Source organism: Talpa occidentalis, unplaced genomic scaffold, assembly GCF_014898055.3.
Source record: "Talpa occidentalis isolate TD23 unplaced genomic scaffold, MPIMG_talOcc4v2.1 talOcc4.2, whole genome shotgun sequence".
Lineage (NCBI taxonomy): Eukaryota > Metazoa > Chordata > Mammalia > Eulipotyphla > Talpidae > Talpa > Talpa occidentalis.
The window spans coordinates 72,880,374-72,899,684 of record NW_023602073.1 but is presented as its reverse complement, the minus strand read 5'-3'; the positions used below and the strand labels follow the sequence as shown (position 1 = coordinate 72,899,684).

The 19,311-nt window shown below is 40.1% G+C and overlaps 1 protein-coding gene across 4 annotated transcripts in view; it reads left to right on the top strand.

Annotated features, from left to right (window-relative positions):
* The window catches only part of ELOVL5 (ELOVL fatty acid elongase 5), a 70,549-nt gene extending 51,641 nt beyond the window's left edge, over window positions 1-18,908 (top strand). For all 4 annotated transcript variants that reach the window (XM_037519873.2, XM_054698871.1, XM_054698870.1 and 1 more), the window contains exons 4-8: window positions 10,379-10,456; window positions 11,883-12,054; window positions 13,671-13,795; window positions 15,784-15,918; window positions 17,069-18,908. In XM_037519873.2, coding sequence (XP_037375770.1) covers window positions 10,379-10,456; window positions 11,883-12,054; window positions 13,671-13,795; window positions 15,784-15,918; window positions 17,069-17,212 — 654 coding nt within the window. In that variant the 3' untranslated portion in view covers window positions 17,213-18,908. The remainder of the gene's footprint in view (window positions 1-10,378; window positions 10,457-11,882; window positions 12,055-13,670; window positions 13,796-15,783; window positions 15,919-17,068) is intronic.
* The last annotated feature ends 403 nt before the right edge of the window (window positions 18,909-19,311 follow it).

The window sequence follows — 19,311 nt, the reverse complement described above, 5'->3', positions numbered from 1 at the left end:
GAGAAAATTGAGAGAGTAAGTACATTAATGCATTTTCAGTATGTTTTAAAATTGATTTTTCAAAATGCCAGAGATGTTTGTACAGATATGCCTTCCAGAATATCTAAAGTAGAAGTCTTTGATATTGATTCTGTTATGTGTTTTATATTGTTTTAAAATAATTTTTAGAAATAGTCTAAAAGCAAAATACAGAGTGGGAAAATAACAAAATATGAAAAATCTGGAGCATTTTATTAAGCATTTAATACATGTTTTATTCTTTATGGAGGTGAGGGAGGGAGGAAGTGGGTGGTACTTGTTTGGTATGTTTTGTGCTAAGTTAGTCTCTATTCAGATCTGAAACTAAATAGCTTTGAGATTTGACAACTTATTTTTTAAAGCTAAAAAGAATGGATAGTGAGGTCTAGTTTAGTATTTGAATGGTCTGTGTAAGTTTAGGCCTAAATATTTCTTTCATATAACTAGAATGCTGAAAATGAAGTTTGATCTCAAAGGCAAATGTAGCTTAAATAAAAATGAAAATTAGAATCAATGCTTACATCCTTCCTATTTTGCAAGTTTTTATTATTTTTGATAATAAAACTGCTAAGGCTAGAAGGGGTAGGATAGCTAGCTGCCTCTAGTGATGAGCACAATTTGGACATTTTTAGGGGGAGATCTATACCTTTCAGGCTTATAACAAAGTCTCTGGAATGAAGAATTAAGCCATAATAAAATCAATACCTTCAAGTATTCTATTTAGATTTTAAATCTTTTATTATAGCTTTTATTCTCCAATGAGTGCTTAAGACAACAATAAAGGAAGTAATGGAGGGGAAGTAGTGTTGGTGTTCAAAGGAAAGAATGAATTCTCCAAATCAGCCTTGGGCTGTGATGGTGTCTCCCTGTGGAGACATGCATGTCTGCATGTGGTTACCTTTGGGGGAGGGGGGGGGAGAGGAGCCTGGTGAGAACACTGTATTTGAGTGTTACAGCTGTGGGAGTTCTGCATCTTATTCTTCCATGAGTGTTTCATTAGCCAAGGAAAAGATTTTATGACTAGCATGGTAGATGCTACTATCATTGCTTTAATGTTCAACAGTCAATAAAAGTTTTTACAACTCCTCTTTTACTTTTTTCTGTCCTATTCTAGAATGAAGGCAGTTTAATTAGCCTCCGAGATGGATATTGCAGGACTGAAGGCAGGGCCGGTGCACAGCAGTGACTCCTGGGTCCAGCACTGTGCACATCTCTATGTTCAAGGGACACAACCACAGCGGGCTGTCAGGTCTTCCAGAGTGAAGTATTTACCTTCCCATAATTGATAGTGATAGAGCCATTTCCATAGGGAACTTTGATAGAGTTTATTATTACACATAATATTTAGAGAAAAAAGATATTTAAGTCTCATAGAACTTAAGCATCTGTCTTGAATATTTTTCAGGCCCTAGAAATATGTATCTATAACTTCATTAGACAATACCCTAATAAGGGGGAGTGGAGAATTGCTGTATAAATTGCTGCTGCATGCATATGAGTGAATTTGGGGGCGGTTCTGAAAACACAACAGAAGGTATTTCCTTGCTAAGTTGATAAGAGCAATAGAAGACTTTGAGTAGTGTATGTGCACTGAATATAGAGATTTAAGAAATAATATAGAAGAGGAAAATAACATTTAAACTCAAGATTTAGAGCACATAGAAAAATAATAGATAAGGAAACTGTAATTCTTAAATCAAGTTTCTAAAAATATACCCAGGTCACATAAGCCTGAGTTGAAAATAAGCCCTTAATACATACAAGTTAGAGGATATTTACATTTGATTTTTACCTGAGTTCTTTTTCTGTACTTAGATAAACCAGTCAGTAATGCCATTTCAACTACCCTTTTTTTTTTTAACTTAATGTTTATATTCCATTGAATACTAAAACACATAAGAACAATCAGTGGAATTTTACCAAGAATGAACTGAGATCATGAAGCCAAATTAGCTCTTCATTTCATAGAAATCCCCAAGAGTTAAGGCCATTTGCCTGTGGTCTCACAGGCAGCATGGTCATGATTATTAGTCTCTATTTACCCTCCTGCTTATCTACATATTTGGGTCTAAAAGGATTTAAAAAATAAATATGTAGTCATTGATATTTTAGTTTACTTAATCTTGTGCTATGAATTTACAGCTGCCTTGGCAAGTTCTAGGTTAATACAAATAAATCAATTAAAGGATACCAAGAGAAATCTTGAAAGAAGGAAGATTAAAAATAAAGAAAGGGGAGTCACTGAAATCTTAAAATTACTAGAAGGAAAATAACCAAATGACAATTTTAAAACTGTAGAAAAAATTTGTTTATAGTTTATGCATTTGGTAGAAAGAAAACTTAAAGGTGAGAAGTGGTATTGCTCCTGATTATCTTATGAACTTAGTGTTTATTTCCAGGAAAAAAGGTCATAGATCCCTGACCAGAAGTATATTTGAACAGTGGTATGTTTTAGATGGAAAGTATGAGATTTTATGGCAAGGTTTTAGCTTGTTAAATTAGGTGTTGTCTAAGAACACAATGGGAAAGGCTTAGAAATAAAATTTCAAGATACAGCAGAGAAACAACTTAATTTGCATTAGTTACACAGCTTTTTAAGTCTGTGCACACATAGCAAACATAAGCCCTTTTATGCCTTGAGAGTTAGGGCATATTTCATCTTAATAGAAGTTCCACATGTCTTTACCCTTGTCTCCAGATTGAGTAGGTATCACTCTACCACAGGATACCGTACTGTAGCTCTTCCTCATTATGCAGTATCTAATTCAGGAAAGTACTCAAGACATACTTTTAAGTATGGCCTCTCCTCCCTCTCCATGTCTCCTTTTGGAGCTCCTGTTAGACATGGGCTGGGCATCGTCAGACTGCCCGAGTTCACTCATACTTTCAATTGTGTCTACTTGCTTTTTTCATTCACTTCATTCATTTTTTTTTCTTGAATCAGTGTCTTTTTTTTTTTAATATTTTATATAATTCTTACATCATTTTTCATCTTTGTACAATGTATGCATTTTCATTTTGGTTATATTGCCCATATCACTTCATTTTTAAAATGACTTCTGCTTCTGGAAAATCCACAGCTTGCTTTTCATTCTGTAACATGGAAATGTTTGGTTTTTTCCTCCATGGTTTAGCTATATGACTTACCCATTTGCTGTATTGCTTTCAAAGATATTCTGTAAAAAGATTTCTTTAACTCTTTAAAAACGGTTTATCCTGTGTCCTTTGTTAGCATCCCAAACTAGTATTGTCCCAAACTAGTATTGTTGGTGTCATCTCAGGTAAATGTGTCTTCCCTAAATAAAAGGAAAAGATTTTTAAAGGATTTGAATATAAGGTAACTTACTCTTTTCTGAATAATTTTTTGGGGAAAACTTTACCTTACAGTTATGCATCAGTTATACTGGAATTCTTTGGTATTTTTCCTGTAGCATTTCTGGGTGTATGGATATTATATGGGATATGATTTTGCTTTTATTCAGCTTGCCAGAATCAGAAGTCAGTACTTTGTCCCTTTGAGTCTTCTTTTGAAGATTTCCGTTGCTTCTTTATTAGAAAGATGAAAGGAAACAAGCATTTGGTGATCTGGGTGTTTGTGCTGCTTTAACCTCTCTAATTGTTAAGTTGATGCCATTTGGGCATCTCCCCAGCCACCTGATAAGCACTTCCTCCCAGGCTTTGGCTTTGGAGGTCCTTGATAGAACCACAGAGCAGTTGCTTTGGAAACATAATATTCTAAATGGTCTTGTTTTTCTTTCCCTTCAGACTTTCCTAAAATAGATACGTTATTGTGGGAAAAAAGGATTTGGAAAAACACTTAAAAGATCTGGCAATTGATTGTTGAATTTTATTTTAAAAGCATTTTGCTTACCAAAATACTTTGAAAAAGCTATTTACTATCCCTCCCAAAACTCCCCTCCATTTAGCTGAAGTCTTAGAGAATTTGAAATATTTGGTGAGATGGGTACTTAAAAGAAAAGCTTGATCATTGCCTCGAATACTTCTTGCTCTTAATTCCCATATAATTAAAATTCTTTCCCTAGAAAGAAATGTCTCTCAGGGAGTAGAAGCACCCCATTCTGTTACTTGCCCCATGGTTTATCTCTCACTGCCCTGAGAGAATGATTTACATTGAGGAGATGGGAATGAATGATACAGCTTTCCTCTCAACCTCACACCCAGGAATGAGTGACTTTTGGAAAGAGGAAGCTTTGGCAGTGGTCCAAAACCATACCTGACTTCTCTAAGCTGACTCTGCAAACTTTTGTTAATGTGGTCTTGCCAGATGATCTAACAAACATGTCACCATACAAATCCTCAAGCAAACTTCATCTGCAAAGCATGAATCAGTAGGTAGGCTAGAAGACTCTTTAAATTATGCAAAGGATGTTCTGGGTGGCGCTTCCAAATATACTAGGGGAGTAACAGACGTAGGCATGGGCCTTTGAGCACTGAAAGCAGATGTGTCAGCGATTTGACCAGAATCATGGCAGAGGCATATACTACATAGTGCCTTTACTTTGCCAGGTACTGGACTAACTCATTTAAAATCCATCATAATATCACTGTTACCTTTCCAAGAGAGAAAATTACAAGGCATTCAGTGCTTCAAATCATTGTGCAATAATACTGCCTAAAAATGCTAAATCTTTTTTTATATATAAATTTTATTTTTATATTCCCCATACAATTACAACCCCTTTATTTTGACCCCAAGCCCTCCCCTCCCACCCCCTAGCCCCATAGAGTGTCTCTGGTTCATAGTTTTTTGTTGATTTTGATTTTCACTTTCTTATATTCATTCATTTTCCTGGTCCCTTATTTAAGTTTTCTAGATTCTTGCTATGAGTGAGGCCATCTGGTATTTTTCTTTTTCTTTCTGGCTTATTTCGCTGAGCATGATCCCTTCCAGCTCCATCCATGTTGCTGCAAATTGCATGTGTTTATCTTTTTTGAATGCTGAGTAATAGTCCATGGTGTATATGTACCACATCTTCTTGATCCAGTCATTTATTTTTGGGCATTTGGGTTGTTTCCAAAGCTTAGCTATTGTAAATAGTGCTGCTATAAACATAGGGGTGCAGGTGTTCTTTGGAATTGATGTTTCTGTGTCCTTTGGGTAAATACCTAGGAGTGGAATTGCTGTATCATATGGGAGCTCTATGTTTAGTAGGTCCAGAAATCTCCACACAGCTCTCCATAGTGGTTGGACCAGTTTGCACTCCCACCAACAGTGCAGAAGAGTTCCTTTTTCTCCACACCCTCGCCAACATTTGTTGTTGCTAGTTTTTTTGATATGTGCCATTCTCACTGGTGTCAGATGGTATCTCATGGTAGTTTTGATTTGCATTTCCCTGATGACAAGTGATGTTGAACATTTTTTTTTATATGCCTGTTGGCCATTTGCATTTCCTCTTCAGAGAAGTTTCTTTTTAGCTCTTCTGCCCATTTTTTGACGGGATTATTTTCTTTGCTGTTGTTGAGTCTCATCAGCTCTTTGCAGATTTTTGTGATCAGTCCTTTATCATTAGTGTTGTGTGCAAAAATGTTCTCCCAGTTGGTGGGGTTTCTCTTTGTTTTTGTTATTGTCTCTAAAAATGCTAAATCTTGACTTGAGATTTTCCCCCTAGCCAGTAAAGCCCCCATAAAATATAAAATGCATATTTTTTCTTGGGTAAGTAGAGGCAACTTAGTAAGAACCACCTCTCAGGAGTGAATAGCAAGAGAAAAGGACTGCTAGCCTAACAGGGCTCAGGGTAAAGTGCCAGCCATACCTGTGTCAGGTTGGCTGAGGAGAAGCTGTTTCTTTGTGCTTTGTTCTAAAGACTTCTCTACTGTACAGAGCCTGTCCTCATGATTTAATCAAGAGTATGCCATTCAGCTGTAACCCAAGGGTGCTCCTAGTCATAAGGAGAAAAAAAACATTTGTGGTCACGGATGTGAATTTTTCTTAATGGATATTGTTATGCTCTGGACATGAAAGATTTGACATTCAAAATCACATGACTTTATCTTACAATGACATTGCCAGGATTGACCAGCTATACACTCAAGGAAATAGGTAATTTTCGCTTTGGAGTAGCTGATGGTTAATTTTAAATCAGACACTGCTGAATGTAAAGATGCAGCTAATGATCTACTTTACTACTTTTCTTCATAGAGTATCCCCATTGTGGTCCAAGGATTCAAAAACAGACAAAGGAGGTCAAGGAGATTGGAGCTGCTATTTGAGATTGCATTTGGCCCAAGAGCCAGGGCTCCTGGGTGCTAGTCTGTCTATCACCAAGCAAGCTTTGTGACTATGGGCCACCCACGTCAGTTCGCCTTTCTGTTTCCTTACTAACACGTTGAGCTTGTACCAGGTCTCAAAAGTAACATACTTGGGGATTCACATAGAAACAAAGCTGTGAAAATATCAGCCTGCCACATTCTTGGTGTAGTGTTGCTTTGAAATGTCCCTTAGTTCCTGTGATAGTTGAATTTCATTATGGATAGTCTTTTTTATTACCTTTTACTCCATTTCTGCATAGGGGTCAATAACCAGTCAGCTCATGCAAGCCCTTATCGCTAAAATCAGACAGCTTCTTTCGGTAATGGGTGTCTTGTTGCTCTGATTATCTTGGGGTCCTAGGGTAGATGGCTGATGAAGGCCACATTGGATGATATTTTTGTGCTTATACTTTAAAGGTTTCAGATGACTTTCTTTCTTGAGATGCCTTGGTAGCATTCCAGAAAGTACCATGGAAATGGTTATCCTGCTGAAGGTTATATCTCATTTATGGTTAAATGTGGTATTAGATGAGAAAAGTCATCTCTCACTATTAGAAATGGTTCATTCCACAAACTGCTTCATCCAGACCTATCTGGGATTCTTGCCTAAATTTTCTTCTTTGAATGAGAAGATACATAAACCACCAGTGGTTATTGAATTTGTCTCATAGGGAGAAACGAAAGCTTCTAGGTAAGCTTTAATTATAGCTCTTCACATGCTGCTGGCCTAATTAAAGTTTGCTTTACTCCAAGGAAGGAGAAAGCACATATGGTTAGCAGTGGTGCTGTTTGTATCTTGGTTACGTGGAAAAAGCCATGGAGTCTGGAAGGGTAAATAATTCTCCCTCGCTTGCTCTTGGAGTAGCCAGTGGCACTGGGAACTGCACAGGTAGTGGCAAGCTGTTTGTTGTGGCCTGCCTTTTCACTGAGGTAGTCTTTTGAGCTGATTCTTAGAAGCCCAAGATAGAGACCTGTCCAAGGTAGAGACTGTTAAGCCTCCTGGCGTGATGAATTTCCAGGGAGCTGACCAAAGCAGCATTTTGGAAAGAGGCCAGGCTTGAGCCCTGAAGGGAAGTGGTGGCCAAGGTGACTTTGACTCGTCTTGTCTCTTCAGATGTCCTCCTAACAGGGCCGGAGGAAAGGCTGGCCTTCATTTTGAGAGCCTCTGGGGTCTGTTACTGTTTTCTACTGATGGAGGATGGAGAAAATAAAACCCTATACTGGCCCATTTTGGAGGACGTGCTGAGAATCTTAGATGAATGAACTTTAACTCAGGTGGCATGTTTCTCATGGGTAAAATATTCCAACCCTTCTATATAGCCTAGGATATTTGAGAACTGAACTTTCCATATCCCAGTTGACATTTGATGAGGAGTGGTTTGCCTCATGTGAACAGAATTGAGATGCATTCAGAGGCATTCATTAAAATATATTCATTCATTAAAATATTCTTGCTTTTCACTTTCTCTATTTGCAAAGCAGAAATGAACTAAAGCTTTTTTTTTTTTCTTTTTCTTTGCTACAAATAAAACATTAGGCCTAGATTTGGGGGATAAAAAGCAGTACCTTGAACTTTGTCATTAGTTTAGCAAATATTTACTCAGCACCTCTTGTGTACAAGTCGTTGTGCTGTATTCTGTGGATGCGGGAGCCAGCCAGAGACCTTACAGAGGAGCTTAAAACAGACCCATGAACAAAAGGCTTAAAGAAGTATGTGAGCAAATAACTACAAACCACGGCAGGGTGAGCTTAGAGGAAGCGGAATAAACTTTAGGCTGGAGGCTGATGGTTGTACTCACAAAAAAGATAGAATTTTAACCAAACTTTGAAGGGTAGATAGGATTTTAAGAGCTGGAAATAGGGGTTCATGGGTACAGAAAGTATTTCAGTTGAAAAGAATAACAATGATCATTGCTAACCCAGTGCTCATCCAGTGTACCAGGTAGGAAAGAAAACATTTATGCATGTCCTCTCATTCGTGCCTTCGGGCAACTTCTAGAGGTGGGAGTATTGTTTTTACCCATTTAAGGAGTGAAGAAACAGGCCTAAGGAGACTGAAATGCCTTATTCAGAGTAACCTAGCTTAATGTGGGGAGCTAGGATTGAAAGTGGTTGTGGCGAGTGCCCAAACCTACATTCTTTACCCTTGGTCTCTGGGTAGAGGTTAAGGAAAGTCTACTGGACAAGGGAAAGGGCTGCCTTCTGACAGACATGGGAGGAGACCAAGACAGTTGCAGAAGTGTGTGTCTACCAGAACACCGTGCCTAGGATTAGGGCTTCAGTCTGAAGGCAGTAATGAGTCATTGAGGGTTTTCAAGAGAATTCAGCAGTGGGAGAGGCACAAGGGCCCAGGGGAGTGGTGAGAGGCAGCAGTGATAGAGGGCGTGTAGCTACGGGGAAGTGGCACTGAGTGACAGCCTGTGGTGTGTGTGCTTGCTTTATACTTCAGCACTGGGAAAGTTCACCCAAGCCTAAGTTGGAGCTATTTAGCCTCCAAGGATAGAGGGTATTTCATGCAGGGATTTTTCTTCTTTTTTCCCCCCCATTTCTGGGAGAAGAGGCAAATGGAAAATTTAGGTTAATTAGCTTAAAGAATTGAAGCACTCTCTTGGATTCCTTCTGAAAAAAGTTCTAAAAGAAAGACTTATGTCTTAGAGTCCCTTTTACTAGATTTAAGACCCCCTCAATCTGTGCTTACCTTTGAGATTGAGGCACCTACAGGAGTAGAGGGAAGAGTATGTCCTCTTCCCCAGGAAGTTAGTTCCCTTGCCGTTACCCACCCCCACCATGACAGTCATGAAGGTAATCACCGGCATCTCCACAGGCACTAACATGCGAGCCGTTCTTGTCCTAAAAATAGAGCAGCCAAACCAGGGTGTCTCAGGATACCACAAGCCAGAATAGTAGCAGGAACACAGTGATGGTAGGTTCCCAGCTAGAATGGGAACCATGGCTTTAAGTTAGTGGTTTTCAAACTGTCGGTGCAGCAGCTCACCTATAGAACGGCCTGTTAGAGGGCTGGGCTTCACACTCAAAAATCTGATTCTGTAGGTCTGAACTGGGGATACTGTACGTCTGAGCTTACATTCCAATTCTGGGGTCCCTTCTGTGACATTACAGTGGCCACTCTGCTGCAGGTGAATTCCGAGGTGTGGGCATTTCCTTGGTCTGCAGAGGAATGAAACAGCAACAAGAAATGAAGATGAGGTTTGACTACATTGTCCCTAGGTCTGCAGCCGTGGTTCTTAAAGTGTGGTCTCCACACTGAAAGATTCCGCGCGGTAAAGAAAAGGAGAGCCAGGCTAAATTTCTCAAGGCGGGGGTCAGTGAAGCCGCGCATATTGTTAGGGGGAAGCAGGGTTTTATAGGGCGAGGAGAGGTCAGGTGGGTAGTTGGGCTCATACGGTGGGAAAAGTTTGTAGGGCAGGTTCTTTGTCTGAGATGAGACTCCTAGGGGGAGGGGGGAGGCTCATTGTCTGAGTCCTCCAGGCAGGTATCCGCATTTCTGCCCCCCCAGGTGGGCTTCCTGGTTGGCTCCTGCATTCAGGCCTCCTGCATGGACCTTTCACACACTAGGAGTCTCATTATTACCTGGGAACTCATTCAGACTCAGAATTCTCTGAGCCCACCCCAGATCCACAGGGTCAGAATTATCCCATAGATTCCTGCTTTAATGTGCCCTTGAGGTGATTCTGATCTGCACACTCAAATTTGAGAAGCAGTAGCTGAGAGAAAATCTAACTGTGAGATAATGATCTTCCCTGAGGTGGGAGGTAGATGGGGAGCCTGTGATTGCATCTGTCAGGGTACTTGTGATAGTACCAAGGGAAGGTTTTAGAGAGGAGCAACTTGGTAAAGTAGGGCCTGTGAATATGACAGCGTGGGTCCACCCCTTATGGAATTGAGGTCAAGCCGTTTAAACTTTGCCTTTGTTCACACTCCCTTATCATGGTTTTCTACTTTGGCAGACTTGCAATATATAGCACAAGCTCAGTTTTCACAAATTCTGAAACTAATGAGGTTGCATTGAATAGGGCTTTAATGTGGTTCTGATATTGTTGGTGATTGGCTTTTTTCTTTTTTTTTTAAGTTAGTGACAGGAGTATGGGAAGGCAAATACAACTTCTTTTGTCAGGATACACGCAGCGCTGGAGAAGCTGACATGAAGGTACTGTCTCATATTACTTTTTATTACATCATACAAAAGAAAATGGCCTATAACCTTACTGTCCAGATAATGCTTGTTGATGTTATTTTTTTTAAAGATTTATTCATTATGCATACAAGAGCTTGGGTACAGGCCAGAGATGCAGGGAGGTGAGAGGAGTCACTAGAGACAGAGTGGGGAACAGAACAGACAGACTGGGTGAAATACATTGCTGAGGGGAGCAGCGGGAGAGACAAGAGAGGTCTGCTGTGCCATGTGGGTAGCTCCCTGGCTGGCCAGGGATCGAACTCGCACTGCAGAGGCTGAGGATTGCCTCATTGTGCTGTGCTTAACCCCTTGAGCCACCAGGGAGGTCCCCGTTGATGTTTATAAAAGTCAGTGTATACATCTGGTGTGAAAGTTTGATTAACACAAAAGGCATAAAATAGGAACTAAAATTTCTCACTGCAAAAGTCAGTCCTGCTGGGGCATCCCTGGTGGCACAGCAGCTGAGCACTGGGCTACGAGGCTGCCTGCAGCCTCTGCGGCGCCGGTTCGATCCCTGGCCACCAGCAAGGGTCCCACATGACGCACATACCTCTCCTGCAGCATCTGCTGTTCCCCTCCGCAGTGTACTTCAGTCTTTCTGCCTGTTCTGCTCCCTGCTCTGGCTCTGGTGAATTCTCTCACCCTCCCGCGCTTCTGACTATACCCAGTGCTTGTATAAATAAATAAATAAATCTTTAAAAAAAAAAAAAAGTCCTGCTAATAATTTTCAGGAGAAAAATTGTAGTTATTAGTGTCAACATTATTATTTTTACCCTATTTAAGGAGTGAGGGAACTGAGGTCCAAGGAGATTGAATTGCTATATTTATGTAAACTGGGTCATAATGTCTTAAATGCTTTATTTTCTGAGTGACCTCTGAGTCATGATCTTTAGATTCTGACTTCCCCTCTTGAGTTTTTTCTTTTTTTAGTAAGACTGTGGGGCTCAGCTCAGCATCAGCACCTCTTTAGCATTTAATTGGGCAGTGACCTGGTACTAGAAGTTGATTCCTTTTCTTCTTTGCCTGATATCCTGTCACCTGCCCCATTCCAGCCCCTGAAATCAAACGTGCTTTTCAATAACTTTTTCTGTGCTAGTGGCACTGCAGGTGCTTCCAGAAGGAAGAGGCAGGCTTCAGGGTTTGGACTTTGAATCTCTTGTCTTTTGTTAGTTTTGATGGGTTCATAGGCTCTTTTAAAACTTTACCTGTTGTCATTTGAAACCTCTCTCCAATTCATGGTCACATAATCTGGTTAAGGGTACTTGTAGAGGGACCAGAGCTTCTACCTGAAGAATTTTAGGATGTTCAGAGCACTTGGGCTTCTCTTACTTTACATGGGATTCTGTTAAAACATGCCAGGGTGATATTCAAAGAGACACCAATGTTCCTTTCCCCTTAGATTATCCATGTCCTCTGGTGGTACTACTTCTCCAAACTCATAGAATTCATGGACACTTTCTTCTTCATCTTGCGCAAGAACAACCACCAGATCACGGTATTGCACGTCTACCACCACGCCAGCATGCTGAACATCTGGTGGTTTGTGATGAACTGGGTCCCTTGCGGCCACTGTAAGTCTAATGTGGGAAGGGGCTTTGTGAACAGGTTCAAGCAGTGAGGCTGAATGGAAAGACTTTTAGAGAAGGTGCTATTTCTATAGATTTCTAGGTTAGGCATTTGAACTTTGTACTCAACTTGCTTCAGCTGTAGTTTGTCTAGCCCATGTACCCTGTAAGCTGACAAAACCTTTTCTAGTTTAGTGAACATCCTGTCCTGATTTGGCAAGTGAGGAAAATAGCATGTTCCCAAGCCTGGGGCATATGAAGAAAGAAATGGAACAGTGTTCTGCCATACAGAGGAGCATAGAAGTCATTTCTAGCCTTAAGTCTCTACAATTCGGAAGATATTTGACTAACGAGGGCAGGCCAGGAAGAGGGACTGATTGCACAAGTGCCAGAGAACAAAATTATGAAACACAGCAGCACACTAGGGAAGTCTGTACATTTTCTGATATGACTCTTATGATCCATCAAGCATGGTCAGCAGGCCATCTTCTATAGCAAACACCAAATTTTGAAGTAAATTCTCTAGGAAGATGGGCATGGCTTTTGGAAAGCTTGTGCTCTGAAGTCTGTTACAATTTTCAGAGATTAAGATTTCAGGTTCAGGGTGGGAATTGTTACAACTGTCCCAATCAAAATTCCTGTCATCCACCATGACCTTTGGTTTTATTTATGTACATATTTTTTCCTAGGCTAGCACTGCTCTCGATAGAGATGTACAGTCTTAGAATTTTAGGACTAGAAAGGACTTTCCAAATTCAGCTGCTTTGAGTTTAGAAGATAACAGACAGTAGAAGGCCCCTCGCTAGCATGTCTTTTCCCTACATCACACCTCATTGCTATGAATTAACTAACTTAAATCTCTAATAGAAACTGCCTTGTTCCATTTGAAGATTTCACAGAACTTGCAGGATGGCAGATATTTACTAGTCCTACCTGCCCATGAGAGACAGTGGACATGACTTGTCCAGACTCATAAAGTATGACTGTGCTCTACTGAGAGCCACAAGCAGCAGCTCATTCCCTGATACCAGCTTAGCGTCCACATGTGGAAAAGCCTGAGAGATACTTTTGTTTGGCTGCTTGCTGTAGGAGAGGGCAGAGACTAAAAAGAACTGGTGGTCCTACTAGAAACTAAAAGTAATGTGATAAAAAGTGAATAAGAAACTGGACTGTAGACTCCATTTTAATAAAAACATCACCTTAGCCCTGCAATCCTGGTGAAAAATTAGGAGGTAATTTCAAAGGCCTCTAAACCTCAGCAGATGTGTAGACACCAACTTTGAACATCTTGCCCACTGGCTATCTTCCCCAAGTCTTCAAGGCTTGTAAGGAAAAGTAGCCATCTCTGCAAGTCTGGCAACGAAGCCTCCAGGTGCCAGAGCGGGGTCCTGTGTTAGATGTCTACCTGGCAGCTACAGCTGGTCTTGGCCTTGTAGCACTCTGCCTGCCCACGTGGAAACTGAATTCTGGTTACATACCCGTGCAGTACTTACTGCTACACTGTGACAGCCCTTGTTCGAAAGCATCTTTTTTTTGGATTCAAAAAGAATCTTAAAATTGTTTTTAATCCATTATGTATAAAACATTGATATATCGTCTTCTCCAAATCTTTGTTCCTGCAGCTTATTTTGGTGCCACACTGAACAGCTTCATCCACGTCCTCATGTACTCATACTACGCCCTCTCATCTGTCCCTTCCATGCGTCCCTACCTCTGGTGGAAGAAGTACATCACTCAGGGGCAGCTGGTGAGTGTTGGCCTCTTTCCTTAGGACTTGCTGCCTCCCTGGCGTTATTGTTGTTCCATGGCATCTAAGATGTGCCGTTTCCACCCTTTATCATTTGGTGCTAATTAAACTCAAAGTAGGCAGAGCAGGGAATTTTCTTAATATTAATTGCTGGAGGAACAGTGCCCATGGGCATACTGAATTCTAGAATGAGTGCTGGAATCTAATTTCCTGACTTCAAATTGTCTTCTTTGTCCATAGTTTATGCACAATGTGCACAGGCCAGAGTACATATGGATATAAATACAAGTTTTCTAATTATAATCCAAAATCTAAGGTGGAAAGTGATTAACCAGGATGCTTGGGGCTTACTAGGAAGTGAGGATATTTGCTGAAGCAGATGCCCTGTGACCTCTCAGACACTGGGTAGTAGAGCACCTGCTTCAGGTGACAGCCCCCTTCCCAAGGTTCACCAGTCCAGGCCACCCAGAAACTGCTCTTGGTGCGGTTATTTCTAATCATCTCTCCTTGAGCTTTTGTTTGTATAGTATAGACCCTTGTTCTCCCCTTGCGAATTTCTTCATGACGTAATTTTTTTTTAGTCTACTACGTATTAGGCGCTCATGCTAAGTAAGCAGCTTTGCATGTATTTTTCTAGTAGCTTCATTTCATTATTGTCCCCTTTATATAGATTGAGGACCCTGAGGGGCAATAGGCCAAAGCTAGCTGACTAATGTCCAAACCCTTCAAGCCCTTAGCCCTGGCTTTACCTTAATATTTTTTTTCCCCCTTAAGAAGCCAAGTTGATTTAGATCCCTCCAAGTCAATTGTTGGTTTTTCAATATTTAAAAATAGCCATCTGGGAAAAACAATCTGAGACTACCCAAGCTACATGTTTGACCTTTCATTATCATCCCTTTGCCAGCTGTTACATGGTCCTTGTTAATTTTTTCTCACCCACCTGTGAGGAAGGATGATTGTTCTTTAGCCTTGTTTAGCTTGAGGGGAAGTGAGGCAGATACTGGTTTACTCTACACTACATGGCTCTGTGGCTGCAGAACTGAAAAGAGCACTGGGAGAGTTGGTCTCCCTTGAGGTAGAAATGGCACCCAGTTTGCCCAGATTTTCTAGTTAATTCTCAACCTAGAATACTTACCTTACAGGAGGCTGGGGAGGAAGAAAAAAATAATAGCACCAAACCAGTTCTCTATATGGAAACACTGGGAACTGGACCAGAATCCTGTGGGCGGAACCCTGCCCTATTATTCCTGATAGCCACACCTTATTTTAACATTGTCCCTGGATCTCTCCAAGCAGTTCTACCTGCTTTTCAAGATTTACTCATCAGAAATAATTTATGGATTTAGAATTATATTCCAATGAGTTTGAATCTACTTATCAGCCTTCACCAAGCCAAAAGGGTACACAGGGAACAGGAAAGTGTCCAGTGGGACTTTCCAAGTGCACATCCCGTAGTGACATCATTGGCGTCCTTTGAATGTACACCCACACCCTTCCTTCCTGAAAAAGAACTATCCCAAGTTCTATTGCATCTCCATATACTGTGTCCCTGAAGTTTTTCATGGTTTTTAACATGTCCCCCTAGCTTTGAGATATAATGGACATATAACATTGTAAAGTTTAAGGTGCACAACAATGGTTTGGTATATGTATATATTGTGAAATGATCACCTCACATAGTTAACAATCCTTTTTTCTTGTAGTGGAACTTTTAAGATGTACTCTTAGTAACTTTGGAATACACAGTATTAACTATTCCCTGAATTTTACAGAGGGTGGTTTAAGTAGCTTAAGGGAAGGGGAGGAGGAGACAATTTTCAAGACAAAAACATAGTTTAGGATAAATTAAGTATGCTTTGTGTTTATGGTGCCTACAGAAAGGCTAGTAAGTGTTAATCACAAACTGGGCATGCTGGATAAGGAGCCCACCTGTCTCCTTGTCCCTCGGTTGTCACTGTGCTGCTCAGCTGTGCACTCTCTTCCACCAGCTTCAGTTTGTGCTGACAATCATCCAGACCACCTGCGGGGTCATCTGGCGGTGTCCATTCCCTCTCGGTTGGTTATATTTCCAGATTGGATACATGATTTCTCTGATTACTCTCTTCACAAACTTCTACATTCAGGTAATTCTTTGCATTTGGGTTTTAAAGCCTTTTCAGCAAAAAGCCCCTGTCTATTCATTTAAGGGGATTGTGTGGAGTCCCTGTTGTGTGCCAGGCACTGAACTATAATTTAGCCACACTGACAGGGCAGACCCTGCCTTCGGGATGGGAGAGTTACTGCTAATGTAGAAGATAAAATCCATTCCACACCTCCAGGATTGTCCATCTAGTTCTAGATCTAGGCAATGGAGGCCTTGGATTTAGATGGTAAAATCAACACTGTTCAGCAAGGCACCAGAATTCCTGCCTTCATGGTCTGTGGCAGGCAATTTTCAAAAGTCTCATAACCCCTCTGAGTTTAACTTAAATGTCTGGAAAAATTCCTAGTACAGTCCTCACATAGAGCTAGAAAAATGTCATTCTGTCCCACTTTTCTTACATAGCCACCGTTCAAGTTTGAGGGCTCACTTCATCCCCAAAAGTGTACTAGAATGTTGAGTCCATTTAGGGCTAAATAACTCTGGGGGTGTCTGATCACTTTTCTTCCACTGTGAGTTCTCCTGCCTCAAATCAATCTGGATGATATGTGTGTCTGGTTCGGGGCAGAGGCCAAGGATGAGGAGTCAAAGTCCAGTTGCCCTAAGGAGTCATCTGAGGCCTCAGCCACATTCCCCGCCCCACCCTGCCTTTTACTTTTCCTTACACCATGATGGGGCGTGTGTAACTGAGTTCTCATACTCCTGGGCTGGTGGTTTATGCCACACTTCATACACTTACCAAGTAGGAGGGAAGTTAAAGGAATAGGACCCAACAAAGCTGAAATCACACTTACAGAAAGGGCTGAAGTAATGAGCAAAGTTTTAAAACAAGGGATGTTAGTGGCAGGAGAGACTTTATAAAAATGGAAGAAATAATTTGACCATGTAACCCCTAGCCTCTGCTATCTAGAAGCTGAAAGGAAAACCTGAGTAAAGTGCAATTGAGTTGCAGCCCATGATCTAGTGAACTTAAGTGTGAGACTAATGCCTCAAAAAATGAGTGAAATCAGTGGGGTGAAAGTTTTCATGGTTGCTTGACTACAAAGGTTACTTCTTGCTAGCACTGGTCACAAAAGGTCTGTGATTAGAGATGCACTCCCTCCCATGCTCCCATCTACCCTCATGCATTTCAGACTTACAACAAGAAAGGGGCCTCCCGGAGGAAAGAGCACCTGAAGGAACACCAGAACGGGTCCGTGGCTGCTGTGAATGGACACACCAACAGCTTTTCCACCCTGGAAAACAATGTTAAGCTGAGGAAGCAACGGAAGGATTGAAGTTAGAGTTGAAAGCCTCCAAACCACGTCGTCTGATTGTAAGCACAATGAGTTGTGCCCGATGCTCGTTAACAGCTGCTGTAACTAGGCTGGCCTACAATAGTGTGATTCATGTAGGACCTCCTTCATCAGTTCAAAACCCCTAGAAAATGTATGCAGATTATACAAGTAGGCATAAGATTTTTAATATTTCTGGGCTCTCACCGACCCCTGCGCTAGACTGTGGAGGGAGTATTATTGTAGTATATGACACTGCTGTTGCCTTATTAGTTATAACATAATAGGTGCTGAATTGTGATTCACAATTTAAAAACACTGTAATCCAAACTTTTTTTTTAACTGTAGATCATGCATGTGATTGTAAATTTGTACAATGTTGTTACAGTAGAGAAACACACATGCCTTAAAATTTAAAAAGCAGGGCCCAAAGCTTATTAGTTTAAATTAGGGTATGTTCCAAGTTTTTATTCATTTTTAATAGCTCTATATAGAAAATCAAAGACTGTCATTTATGAAACTAGCGTGTGACACAGTTTCAAGTGACTTGTAGATGTGAAATCAGAATGGCACCTTTGTTTTGTAATATTGGCTTTAAATCAGGCAGCCTCAAATCTAGTGGAACAGTCAATTAACTTTTTAACAGATCGTATTTTTTTTATTTTGAGTGCCACTATTAATAATGTAAAAAAAAAGAAAAAGTGGGGGGCTCCAAAACAGTCTTGATGAAATTTAAAATATATATTTTTTGTCTTCAAGATTTAGGATGTGGGTAGGCCATTTTTCATTTCTGAAGTGCTAAGTGTTTTTATACAGGAAACAAAGTCCATTTTGTTTTCCACTCATGAGAGAGGATATATATACACTTTTCAAGAGATAATTGAATATTTACCATTTGACAGAGTCCCACAGATGAGCAATGGGGAATGGGTCCAAATTTGGATTGATTTCTGTACTGCTATCTGTTTTGACATAAACTTTCTTATGGAATGTGCCTAGCTTACCAAAATTAATAAAGGCAGGAAGAAGAGTGGGGGTGGACCTTAAAACATTTTAAGGTAAAATTAACCAGAGCCACAGCATAAGAGAACTGGGAGAATGGATAGAGATCATTTGTTTAATGTAAATCTAATAGCATCTATAATTTTTTTTCTACTTAGAATCTAAAGATTTGTTTAGAACTGCTTGTTTAAAAATAGACTGGCTTATAAACTCTTGCCCTACACCCCTGAGGCAGTGGTTAAACAGATGACTTTTGGGTATGTCATTTTCAAAGTGTTGGAATTTAGCCTCTGCAGAACTTCTCCATTGGGGACATTCATGGAACCACTCATGACACATTTAAAAGCTCATTGACAATGTATAAACTAATTGTTGGTTTGATATTTATGTAAATATCAGTTTATCGTGCTTTAATTTTGCACATTCTTATAGGGAGCTGACAGCTCTTATTCGTCTTGTGGGTTTTCGGTTTGGAAGGAGTCACAGCATCTGTTTACATTTACCTTATCAAATCTAGAATGTGTATATTTGTAAAATGTATGTCTTCCTAGGTACTAGTTTGCGAATGTCTTTACATATTTCAATACAAAAACTAATACCATTCAATAGTGTGCTGTCAAAGTGTGCTTTAGCTCATCTGGATATTCCCACACTGTTAATAATGTCTAAACATTAATCATTAAAACATTTTTGATTACCTGTGCTTTCATTTTACCTTTTATATGCTGGTAATTCTGAAAGACGAGAAAAAAAATCCACTTTCTTCACCTTTTCTGAACTCGCCTAAAATAGATGTAAATAATTAAATTTGAAAGGTTTTGTTATTGCTCAACAGAGGGCTTTACAGTTTGTCACTTATCTAAGAGTGAAAGAACAAACAGGTAAATAAACAAAATCTGTTGTAAAATTATTTCCATTAAGTTGCCTTGACTGAAACAGTTTATACTATCTTTCAGTTAGAGAATTGAAATTTTTATTTTTTCCTAAAAAAAAAAAAAAAGGATGAACTGGGTATCTTAAATTTAGTTGACTCACAAAATCCTAAGTGGAAACAAAGATTATGTTACAGATCTAACTGGTATATAATTCTGGTAGAGCAC